The sequence below is a fragment of the Urocampus carinirostris genome, chromosome 12, assembly GCF_059441175.1.
Source record: "Urocampus carinirostris isolate Australia breed hairy pipefish chromosome 12, RoL_Ucar_1.0, whole genome shotgun sequence".
In the NCBI taxonomy this organism is placed as follows: Eukaryota; Metazoa; Chordata; class Actinopteri; order Syngnathiformes; family Syngnathidae; genus Urocampus; species Urocampus carinirostris.
Window position 1 is genome coordinate 19,362,867 of NC_142360.1, and position 12,673 is coordinate 19,375,539.

The 12,673-nt window shown below is 37.9% G+C and overlaps 1 protein-coding gene across 4 annotated transcripts in view; it reads right to left on the reverse strand.

Moving 5' to 3' along the window:
• Positions 1-12,673, reverse strand: part of LOC148355190 (low-density lipoprotein receptor-related protein 8-like) — a 245,425-nt gene that overhangs the window by 102,940 nt on the left and 129,812 nt on the right. For all 4 annotated transcript variants that reach the window (XR_015852190.1, XM_088349134.1, XM_088349131.1 and 1 more), the window contains exon 4: positions 1,881-2,009. Coding sequence is in view for 3 of the 4 variants with exons in the window: in XM_088349134.1 (XP_088205260.1) it covers positions 1,881-2,009 (129 nt within the window). In the remaining variant the exon portion in view is untranslated. The remainder of the gene's footprint in view (positions 1-1,880; positions 2,010-12,673) is intronic.

Here is a 12,673-nt window from a genome sequence, read left to right on the forward strand (position 1 = left end):
ACTGCGGAGAAGCAGTGGCTCTACAAAGAGTCCCTCCCGGATAAGTGAGCTTCTCACCTTATCTCTAAGGGAAAACCCAGACACCCTGCGGAGGAAACTGATTTCAGCCACTTGTATCCGGGATCGTGTTCTTTCGGTCATAACCCACAATTCATGACCATAGGTGAGAGTAGGAACGTAGATCGACCGGTAGATCTTTCGGTACCGGTACAGGGTCCGAATGACGGCGGACGCTGCACCGACCCGTCTGTTGATCTCCCGTTCCATCCTACCCTCACTCGTGAACAAGACCCCGAGATACTTGAACTCCTCCACTTGGGGCAAGATCTCATCCCCAACCCGGAGGGAGCATGCCACCCTTTTCTGTCTGAGTACCATGGTCTCGGATTTAGAGGTACTGATCCTCATCCCGACCGCTTCACACTCTGCTGCAAACTGCTCCAGTGAAAGCTGAAGATCACGGCCTGAGGAAGCCAACAGCACCACGTCATCTGCAAAAACCAGTGACGTAATGCTGAGGCCCCCAAACCGGACTCCGTCCCCACCGAGGCTGCGCATAGAAATTCTATCCATAAAAGTTATGAACAGAATCGGTGACACAGGGCAGCCCTGGCGGAGTCCAACCCTCACCGGGAACGTATCCGACTTACTGCCGGCAATGCGGATCAGACTCTGGCACCGGGCATATAGGGACCGCACAGCCCACAATTCCTGAAAACTGAAAATGTGTCATTACTGATGTCATACATCACCAGTGTTTGGGACTAACACGTTACAAGGATAATGTTCCTGGAATACATTTACTTCTCTCAGAAACAAGTACTCCAGTGCGTTATTATTGAAATGTCGTAACTCTATTGTCGTTACTGCATGCTTTACATCATTTCAGCTAGTTATTATGTGGAGATGATGGATTGCAGTGTCCTCTGACTCCTGAATTCTCCTGCATCACTCAAGTTGTCAATGACAACCCCCGTCCACTAGCAGCAAGCTCTGTGGGGAGGGAGTGTTTACTAACAGTACACAACAGAAACAAGACGCTTAAAGGTCACAGGAGATCGCATTTAGTTGGAAATGTGAACCACCTTAAAAAACATCAGATTTCACCCAAAAATTTAAATTGAGCATTAAGCTCTGCAGTGTAATGGCTGCCACATCGTGTCCCCAGCTACGCCCGCCGCTTTATATCACACAAGGGACACTGCACAAGAGAGTCTCGGTACTCAGTAGGGTAACGGAAATACTTTTGAAGTGAAGTAACTAGTAGTTTTGTAACTAGTGTATTTCCGGCACACACAAAAAAGAACTAATTGGCCAAAAATTTGAATGTGCGTCTTATAATCCAGCATACCTTTTATGGAAATGTGTAACTATATTTGTACAATTATTGATCAGTCCATAAATGTAAACAATTACCATAACTGCATAACAGGGGTGGCAACGGGAATCCAACCAGATAACAATGGTAAAACCTAACCTCCAGGCTGCTAGGGAGATAAACGTCTGGTCGCAATTGAGTACATGGATGCAACAGGGATTGATCATTGATCGCAGCGGGGGAAAGCATTGATCCTATCCACTAGATACAGATGATATCAGAAAAAGCCTTGAGTCGTTATCACAATATGTTTAGTCACAGTACCAAAGGGATTTAAAAACAATATAAGATTTTATTTCACTTTTTTCCATTAATCCTAAATTGTGAGTGAAAAAAGGTTTTGAATACGTGCGGCCATGCATTTACAGACGTGCGCCTTGAATATGAAAAACAAAAGACTATTTTGGGGTGAGCACCATAAAAATTAGTATTTTTCAGTAACGCGCCGACCTTTGCTAATCACTTCCTTAACAATCAAAATAGCTTTTTTGACGGAACTCACCTGCAGCACAGTGTTCTTCGTCCGCCCCGTTCTCACAGTCCCTTTCGCCGTCACATCGCCATGACAATGACACGCACTTTGTGGATGTGCCACCACAGTCAAATTTCTCCGGCGGACATGTCTGCCGGCCTGTTTGATGAAGGCAAAAGGAAGGAGTTTAGAGAAAGAAAGAGGAAAGCCAGAGAGTCAATCAAACAGTTGGCTAAATAAAAAGACTAAAATCGATCAACACTGAAATGTGTCGCTGATATGCACCACATGCACCAATCAGTGTGCTCGTTGATAATTGTGATGCTAGATAACGTCAGTTTGCTAATTTTAAAAATACACTTATTGATTTACATGAAAATTAAGTTAATATGTCTTACATTAAGCATTTTAAAGAGACAGCGTTTATTATTATTCATTAAATAAAACCAATATTCATTTAAGTAATAAAAATAGAAGACATAAATTATCATACAACCAGTTTTTTTTTTTAAATACTTCAGGTCAAGAAATTGGCATGTATTTTACGTAACATGAGCCTGACTTAATGGGAGCCGACATAATTGTCTAGACTAACTGCTAGGGGAACCCAAAAACCTTAAATAAATTGCTGCATTTTGGTCACTGAGTCTCTTTTGTTTGTGTTCTTCCTTGTGCTTTTTGACACTCTTTTTTGTTGTGTTACACCATACAGCAACATTAAGTGGTCAGCTAACGCACACTGTCGTTTTAAAGATTTTATCTCTCCTCATTGTCGGAAACCTTCGATCGTAACACTTTTTATTTTAAGATTCTGATCTTGCTTCGGTCCTAAAATAAGAAAACTATATCATTAAATACACAACAATATCCTATCATGGACAATTTCACTTTTTTGAAATATTTTGACCAATTTAAAAGAAAGCCTAAATGTTTGAGTAACTGAAAGATACAAATTTTGTTCTTACATTAAGTATACATTTGTCCTATTTAAGTAATTATTTCAAGTAATCATCATATTATGAATCATACTCAATACAAGCATTCTGTCCATGTGGTAAGGCTTTTACAATAGAGCCAAAGTGCATTGCATATATATATATATATATATATATATATATATATATATATATATATATATATATATATATATATATATATATATATATATATATATATATATATATATATATATATATATATATATATATATATACATATATATATACATATATATATATATATATATATATATATATATACATATATACATATATATATATATATATATATATATATATATATATATATATATATATATATATATATATATATATATATATATATATATATATACATATATATACATACATACATATAAAAACAAACAAACAAAAAAAAATAATATATATATATATATATATATATATATATATATATATATATATATATATATATATATATATATATATATATATATATATATATATATATATATATATATATATATATAGAGGCAGCACGGCGGCGCAGTGGTTAGCGCATGTGCGGCACAGTTCATGTCTTGGGAACCTCCTGCGTGGGTTCAAATCCAGCTCCAGACTTCCTGTGCGGAGTTTGTATGTTCTCCCCGTGCTTGCGTGGGTTTCCTCCGGGCACTCCGGTTTCCTCCCACATTCCAAAAACATGCATATCAGGGTAATTGGCCGGTCCAAAATTGTCCCTAGGTGTGAATGAGCGAGTGACTTGTCTGTCCCCGTGTGCCCTGCGATTGGCTGGCAACCAGTTACGGGTGTCCCCTGCCCACTGCCCGATGACTGCTGGGATGGACTCCAGCACCCCTGCGACCCTACTGAGGATAAGTGGTGTAGCTGATGAGATGAGATGAGATATATATATATATATATATATATATATATATATATATATATATATATATATATATATATATATATATATATATTTTTTTTTTTTTTTTTTTTTTTTTTTTTTTTTTAATGGGACTTAACGAACAAGTGGCCACTAAAACATTCCTTGGATCATAATCCCTGAGCCGCATACTCAAGGCATGATCAATAAACCAGCGCTCAATCCAAGTCTTGCATTCTATGAGAGACTGGATTCAATTTGTTGTGGCTGGAGTGTGATTGTTGTTATGTCTTTGGACTTTTCTGTGGTATAGCATCTGAACCAAAACAACACCTCACACATTCAAATGTGGGCAGGTATATCCTCAGAAGTGATATTTCCTCAATGCACATTTAAGACAACAGTTTTGTTGCGTAAATCGGCGTGCCGGGAATAATTTTGAGGTTGACGCACCGGAGGGGTGCAAATGCTGAAAATTAAGAGACACCAGATGCCGACAAAAGCCCTTAAAGAAAACCATTTAAGTGAAGAATGTCAGAGGAAAATTCGCTACAGCTCAGAGTCAGGAGACGGAGAAAAACACTTGGCCTCTCAACGTCCCTGCCTGGGGAGCCTTTTGTGTGTTTCGTTTCAAAGTTAATTTAAAAGTTGCGTTTGGTTGAATTTGGATGTATGAAAATAAAAACGGTGATGATTCGTCAGTTCATCTGGACCAAAGTCCTTTTGAACTTATACTAATCGGGACCACTGAAGCATTCTTATTTGAGGAAATACATATATTTTTTTTAATTCTTTGGAAGTCACCTTCACACAACTCATCAACTGAAAGGAGAAGCCCTCCATGTTTGTTATAATTGTATAAACACAATAAAGGCCATTTATTCATTCATTACTTCATTATGTTAGTTATTTTTGGATAATTTTACAGACTCGAGGTGTCGCTGCTATCATGCATTTTCTGGACACACTTTCACATATTACCTATGTAGAGTATTCAACGTTTGGTAAGAATCTCATTTTGCAATGTCAGAAAATGATCAAACAATGTCAAAACTTGTGAGGCGAATACTGTGTTTGAAGTCAATCACATAGATATGTTATCTGACTGATACTGCCGGAAAGTGAGGTTGGAGACATGGGCGTTGGCTTCATCTGCGCAACAAAGGTTACTGTGACACACCCCCCCCCCCCCCCCCCCCCCGGAAAACGGAACCGAGAACTGGTACAATTTCACCTCGCAAGGGATTCTGAATTTGTCCTGACAGAAAAAGTTGGCCAGGTCTCTGCTCAACAGGCCGCCGGCGAGCCTTACCAGGTCGGCAGCCAAGCTTGATCGAGCTAGCAGCCAAACCAGTGGGACTAAGCCAGTCAGAGAAGCCTCAAGCCACCAGCAGTCAACCTCTTCTTCAACACTTTGCATCCTGTGGTCATCATTCTAACCAGCTCTCAAGCCTACAAGGATTCCTCACCGCTCTACAGCCAAGGACATAAAGACTGGGCCTTCATTTTTATCGATGCAGAACTTCTCGTTGTTGCTACGTATTTGTATTGGTGTGAAGTAAAATGGGAAACTCTGACAAAAACTTAATCTTGCACCATTTGGATAGAGAACGACATTTGCTTGATTATTACGTTACTGTAATTTGACAGAGTTCCCCCTTTTACATCACACCAATACCAATATCTAGCAACCACGAAATGTTGTCACGTCAACATTTGATGCGCAAATGCAGATAACACCCCCTTCCCCAACCTCACATCCCAGCATTGTCAGTCAGGTAACATATCTATGTGATTGACTTAAAACACAGTAGTCACTTCACATGTCTGACCATTGTTTGATGATTTTTTTTGACATTGGGGAACGTTATTCTGGCCAAATGTTGAATACTTTACAATCCTTAATTAGAATGTTTAATAAACTATAAACATCAAATTCCTCTTAAATTAGCCAAATATCAAACAATTTTTAAACTAAAGAATTAATTATATTGATTGCTCATTGATTTATAGCGATTAAATATTGTAATTGGGGCGGCAGTAGCTCAGGAGGTAGAGCGATCGTTTTAGGATTAAGGGATCCCAGTTCGAATCCCGGCTTGTCCGTGTTACATGTCGAAGTGTCCTTGGGTAAGACATTGAACCCCCAATTACCCCCAATAAGCAGGTTAGCGCCTTACATGGCTGCACAGATCACGGCTGCTATTGGGAAATGTGAAGCACAATGTAAAGCGCTTTGGGAAGTCATTGACTTGAAAAGCGCAGATCATTTCAGATCATTTCATTTCTTAATTGCTTGACGTCTCTAGGCAATCATAAAACATGGCTAGATAACCAAGACAGCTAAAATGCAAATGTTTCTTTGTCCTGAGGTCAAAAAAGTAATTTATTACTTAAAGGCCAAAGCAGTCTATTTTACTCCAACAAATTCCGAATGAAAAGTGGCCAAGATTTCTCTCACAAGGTCCTGCCCAAGTGAGTATAATGTAGAAGGTGTTGGGGAGGACTGAGCTCGCCTGTATGCTAATGAATGTTTGATTAACTACCTTTCTAATTTCCCTTCACAAGGAAGGAGGGAATTGGAACATTTGAGCCTGACAACGGGACTGCTCCACTGCAGCCCAATTGGAATCAGCGCTAACTTTGCTGTTGATTGATTCAGACAGTTCATAGCCTCGCAGGCTAATGCAGAGATAATTTATTTAACATGAGGCATGTGTTTGCGACTGGCAGGTGATATACGTTGCCCTTGACTCACTGTCTATCGCACTAAGACGTATTGTCAAAACAAAAGCACGTGGGAGGAATATTCTGTGATAATTTGACACATGATGCATGGGCAAGGCAGGACTGCATACCATTTTAACCACATTTGTAGTGAAGAGTATATGCTTGGGTGTGCTTCTCACATTTTGGTTCATGTTAAATGACATTAACACTGCATCGGGAATAACAATGGCAGCAGTGACAGCCACCAAGTAAAAAAAGGCTGGAGTAAACCTTGTTCTTATTGGATAAAGCACAATTTATTGCAATGTGGGTGATGTTAATGAAAAAGTCAATTCTATGCTGACTGTCAGCTTTAGGCAGTATTCTGACAATTAATATTTTTGTTTGGAGAGTATGAGATAACGAGCAATATCTGCCTTTTATCTAAAGTTGTGTAACCGCTGATACAAAGCGAGTTAGAAATAATAAAAATGATAATTTGACATATCAGGTTACAGGAAATTCATTGTAGTAAATATTTAATCCTATGACTAAATTATCAAATTAAATTAATTATGTTAATTAGAGAACAATGATTTGTTATTTCCTTTTTTTATAAAGTTTTGTATAAAAAACATCCGAGATGTGAAAGCAAGAAACAATAGTACATATTTTGTCAATGCTCGCAGTGTAAACGACGATCAATTACAATTGTTAGCAAGATATTGCTTGGAAAACCAAATCACTCTTTTTCTTCAGTGACGGTGTGATTCACAATGGCCAACAAGCCGAACTAAATGAGCTATGGTTAGGTTTTTTTCTCTCCTGGTAAAATTCCTCAATTCTTTGGACAGATATCTCAGTGACCTGAGTGGCAAGTTACCCAACCGGAGAATCCAACAAGGACCTGATTCATTAGACAAGTCCACATCAAGGATCTGGTTCATCATGGAACTTGATCTGCATTTATATATGAAATGATCTGCATTTATATAGCGCTTTTCAAGTCAATGACTTCCCAAAGCGCTTTACAGTGTGCTTCACATTTCCCTATAGCGGCCTTGTATTGCAGCCATGTAAGACGCTAACCTGCTTATTGGTGGTATTAGGGGTTCAGTGTCTTACCCAAGGACACTTCGACATGTAACACCGACAAGCCGGGATTCGTTGATTCCAAGACGAGCGCTCTACCTCCTGAGCTACTGCCGCCCCTAAACTTCACATCAAGGCCATGGTAAGAATTGGATCTTTTGATCTTGACTTCAATCCTGAACTTTGAGAAACCAGCGATACCCTTGGATTTGCAAAACATTTTTCTTTGCTTATTTGATGAAGCTTCATGTCAATTATTTGACATTTTAAGTGTATTGGTGTATAATTTTAAATTCTGACACAATACACAATTTCGTCGAGTCTTAAATCTTACTGGTGTACGTAAAAAGACATGTTGCAACTAATAGGAGGTGGCTAGAGTCAAAAACACACTCATGCTTACTAAACATTCGTGCCACCTCGCTCTTCCCAACCTGGCTCCGAACATTAAGTCCAAAGCACAGCAAGGTCTGAGTTGCTATGCCAAGTGACCCTTTATCAGCAGAGAGTCCCGACAGCATACATTTGTTTACCCCCTCCGCATCATTTGTGTCGATATCAGTCATCCTTATCTATCCTTTGCCTTTCACATATATCCCCAAAACACACTTTTATATCAAATGAATTAACCAAACTCACATCCGGAGCAAATACCCCATCCTTCCAACAATAGTTGGGCCTTCCTCTCATTATATTCCCCACCACTTCTGCACTACATCCTCTTTTAGTCAAACAGCCTTTATCAATTCTTTCTATGTCTCCAAACTGTATCAGAACATTTTTATCAACCATCACAGAAAGCTCTCTCAACACACCAGACACACACCTTACTCTCTCATTCCTTAACATATCCAGTCGTGTCACCCCACACATACTACGCAAACATCTAATTTCAAAGACATTTAACCTATTTTGCTCATTTACACTCAAACTCAAACTTTGCATCCATTCTCAGATCCCTACATTTGAACAATCCGTTCAGCACACCCATTGTCTTGCACTCTTCAAAGTAATAATATGTTAAACAGAGCACCAGGCAATAATTATAATGTGAAGTTGAAGTTCTAGAGTAGCCCTATATATATTCTTAATTAGAATGCGCAGAGGATGATGTGCTTTGCGCCACCACTCCACTTTGAAGGGTAAACACTTGAAGAAAACATTCGAAACATGTGGCTACTTGAATGATCCGACTAATACAGCACATGAATCGCATTTTGATAAAACAGTATTCAAAAGACAGATTGCAGATAAAATCATTTAAATATGAGGAAAATGTGTTAAATATGTGTAAAGTTGATTATTGTTTGCAAGAGGCTTGGTAAATAAAAATGCAATGAGTTGTGATGAGATGGCAATATTAGTCGGCTGTTTAGAGCAGGAGTCTCAAATTCACGAACCCCCAGGCTAATAGTTTGAGGCCACCGCCATAATATTAAGTTAAAGACATCAATCAAAAATGATTGATGAAGCACGAGGAAGAATACAAGGTGACCAAACCACACCGTTTTCTAATCATATTTTTGCCCAACCTTTCAACGGATCTTCGGTTTCGGTACTGGTAGCATCAAGATGGTGGGAAGTTATGTCAGCTACCTCTTTTTTTTTTATATTAAAAATTTCTCGATCTAAGAAAAGATGAGCACCAAACTATCTATCTATCTATCTACCCTGGTCATATCCCTCGAGAGGGGTGACCGACAGCAAGACAAGCACATAAAAAAACAAAGACAATAAAAAAGGGGGAAAAATAGCAAAAAAACACACAAAATGTTTTACCATGGCCGACCCAAATGCCCAGACACCCGAACAAGTTAAACACCTTGGCACCCAAGTTGGTCATGCTTTCGTCCCTCCAGATCAAACGGGACACAAGAAAGTGGCCATGCCACTCGGGTCAGGGTGACACAACACACTCTTCTGTTCAACAACAGGGCCCGACAGCTTTTAGTGGTTTACCCCTGCCGCATCATACAGGTGCCCTGAATATCCCTTAGAACACATCCAAACATCCTCTTGGTCTCCTTCCATTTACTTCTGCTATGTAGATCCTCTTCAACATTCGCTCCTCATCCATCCTCTCCATATGTCCAAACCAACCGAGTACTCTCCTATCCACATGCTTGCTCAGTTCCACTACTACTCCAGTTGTCTCTCACAATTTTATTTCTCAATCTAACCAATCTTGTCACTCCTAACATACTCCTCAAACACTTCATCTCAAAATCATTCTACTCCCCCAGGCCAAAAAACACTTCACCTCAAAAATATTTAATTTCCTTCTCAAATAGAGTGCTTTTTCAAGTTAATCACAAGGGATTGGTGGCTATCTTGTCTTTTTCTTGTCCGCACAGTTTTCACCAGATGTGTTTTAATACAAACGTTTCTTTTAATGATTGTGTGTCGAATCGGATAATTATCTAAAACCATTTTGGATTATAAATGATCAGATTCACTGATAAAATCCATTTTTTAGGGCCATACAGCCAGTTATACGTTGACCTTTTTGCAAACGTGTTAACAAGACTGCTTTGAGTTTTAGCAAATGAAATGTTTTATTAAAGATAGTTTCCCAAATAGAATATATAGGACTGCCAATTAATACATGAAAATAGTGCAGGTGTCTTATTTGCATAATAGACAGCTCAGGTACTTTTCTTCACTTGAAATTGCAGTGCAAGAAGCTCGAATAAAGGTTTTCATTTGAGAGTGATCTCTATGAAGAAAGAAAGAAGAAAAGATAAGAGGACTGTTGGAGCTCGGGGCGAGCAGACTGCCAGCATGTGGGCATCAATGATTCATGCAAGACTAGAGAGGTATGGATCACACGATTATTCACCTGCTAAAGAGTCAAGTCCAAGGATATAATGTGTTGCAGTGGGTCATTTTATCAGGACTACGTGCTAAACTCTGTACTATTCAAATGAATTTGTTACAAAAACTGGGAGCTTTTAAGTGAATGTCAAAAGCACAAGATATGTGGCTTCTTCTTATATTATGTTAATTGTGTTGTGAGCAAAGCGAGGGTGCTGATCATGATTTTGTCTGGGATTTAGGTATATATACTGTATATCAGTTCATCTGTCTGTCTGAGTGTCTGTCCACACAAAAAAAGGAGGAGGTAATTTCAATATGACCACCATTTTTCATAGGCAGTCAGGTAAGTGACCCTAGATGTGAAAAATGCCCAAAATTAATGAGCACATCTGGTTTTGTTGACTCAGCATTTTTCCAAGAAAGACATTCCACTCTCCTAGCACAGTATCAATTATGAACACCATGGATTGCAGGCAGCGAGGTAGGTCGTCCTAAATGTGCGATATACCAACAAAAACTGAATCAGCACATTTGGTTTTTGTTGACTCATCATTTATTCATAGAAATACATTTCACTACCGCAGGCTAGAACAACATTGAATGTCAATACGATCTTTTAAAAGCAGTCAGGTAGGTAACCTGAGATGTGAAAAAAAATGACTTGGGTTTTTGGTTTTGCTCTCTCAGAAAGACATTCTACTCCCCAGGCCAAAAACAAATAATCCGCTATTCATCAATTCAGATTATATTTTACAATGAAAGCAAGGTAGAGATAGCTCAAACATTGTTAAAACATACACATTAACCTATTTAACCATTATATTCTGTCATGCTTTCGCTCTCAGTTGAGTTATTTTGGTTTCAGGGACTGGAGTATGCGGGTATGATTTTGGGTACCCCCACATGTAGGCCGTTAGAGTCAGAGGACTATTTGAGGCTGGCATCAACTGTATTATTCACGCTTGCTCACAGACTTTTACCTCAGCTCTTTTACCCTTCATCTTAATTATACTATTCTATTAGGTGCATTTTATTGCTTCACTTGAAATCAGGTTTTGTCACCTCACTTTTTGTTTTCATTTCCATTTTGTGCTGCTTTGTTTATTGATGCTATACGTCAGTATTCTGTTATGTTCCATTGCCTTCTGCAAGCGCTTTTTGTTCTGAATTTTCTTGGTTTTCATCAGGAAATTTGTGTTCCTTTAAGAGTTTTCTGTAATGAATCCAAGACTCAGTTTATGCTGACTGTTGTCTTTCTTTTTACATTTTTGAACCTCAAGACATTAGGTAACAATGGCGTAACAAATTCAGTTCGAAATTGAAGAGAAACATGATAATTTGCTTACGTGAGAAATCCAAAACAAAAACAAATTTCAAGATGCATTTTTTTCAGTTTTTGTAAATAAGATTTTTCATTTCATTTGAAACGGTGTGACTCAACCCGTGTGTTTAAAAAATGTATGAAAGCAACAGATTAATTCTAGTTAAAAAGTAAAGAGTAAGTAATTTACAAATGATGTATTGACTTATGAAAATGTAAAGGAGATTCATGTGTTGATTTATGAATAGAGCCTTATTCTATTTTTTTGTATGATATAACCATAGGGTGAGCTGTTGGCATATGTAAGCATAGTTCTAGTTATACTTATTCATATGACTTTATTTTTTGGTTTTGCCTAGGTAAGCCATGATACATTTTTGAGCTCTTCCTACCTGATTTTGTCTTTTCTTACAGTACAATAAAAAAAGAAACAATTGAACCAACCAAACAATTACAGAAACAAATAAAAAAAGAAGCAAATCTCTTTTTAAAATAACTAATTTCAGAGATCTGTTAAACAAATTGCCCACCGACTCAGATAGCTAGGTAGCTCGTTGCTAGCTAGCTAGTTGCATAGATAGATAGATAGATAGATAGATAGATAGATAGATAGATAGATAGATAGATAGATAGATAGATAGATAGATAGATAGATAGATAGATAGATAGATAGATAGATAGATAGATAGATAGATAGATAGATAGATAGATAGATAGATAGATAGATAGATAGATAGATAGATAGATAGATAGATAGATAGATAGATAGATAGATAGACGATCACACTGGTCTGTTTTTTAAATTGTGATTCTCAGGCATCTGTGTATTGCAGCTCTTTTATAGATTTTTGGCTCCTTTTGAGTCTTAAATTAAGGACCTAAAAACAGAACAAAACATTTTGTGAAGTCAACTGTTGATTTAAACTGACATAATACATTGCCATTTATTCTTATTAATAACAATTTCAAAGACCTGATAGAATTCTACAAATTACAGTTATGCAAGTGGAGGTACCAA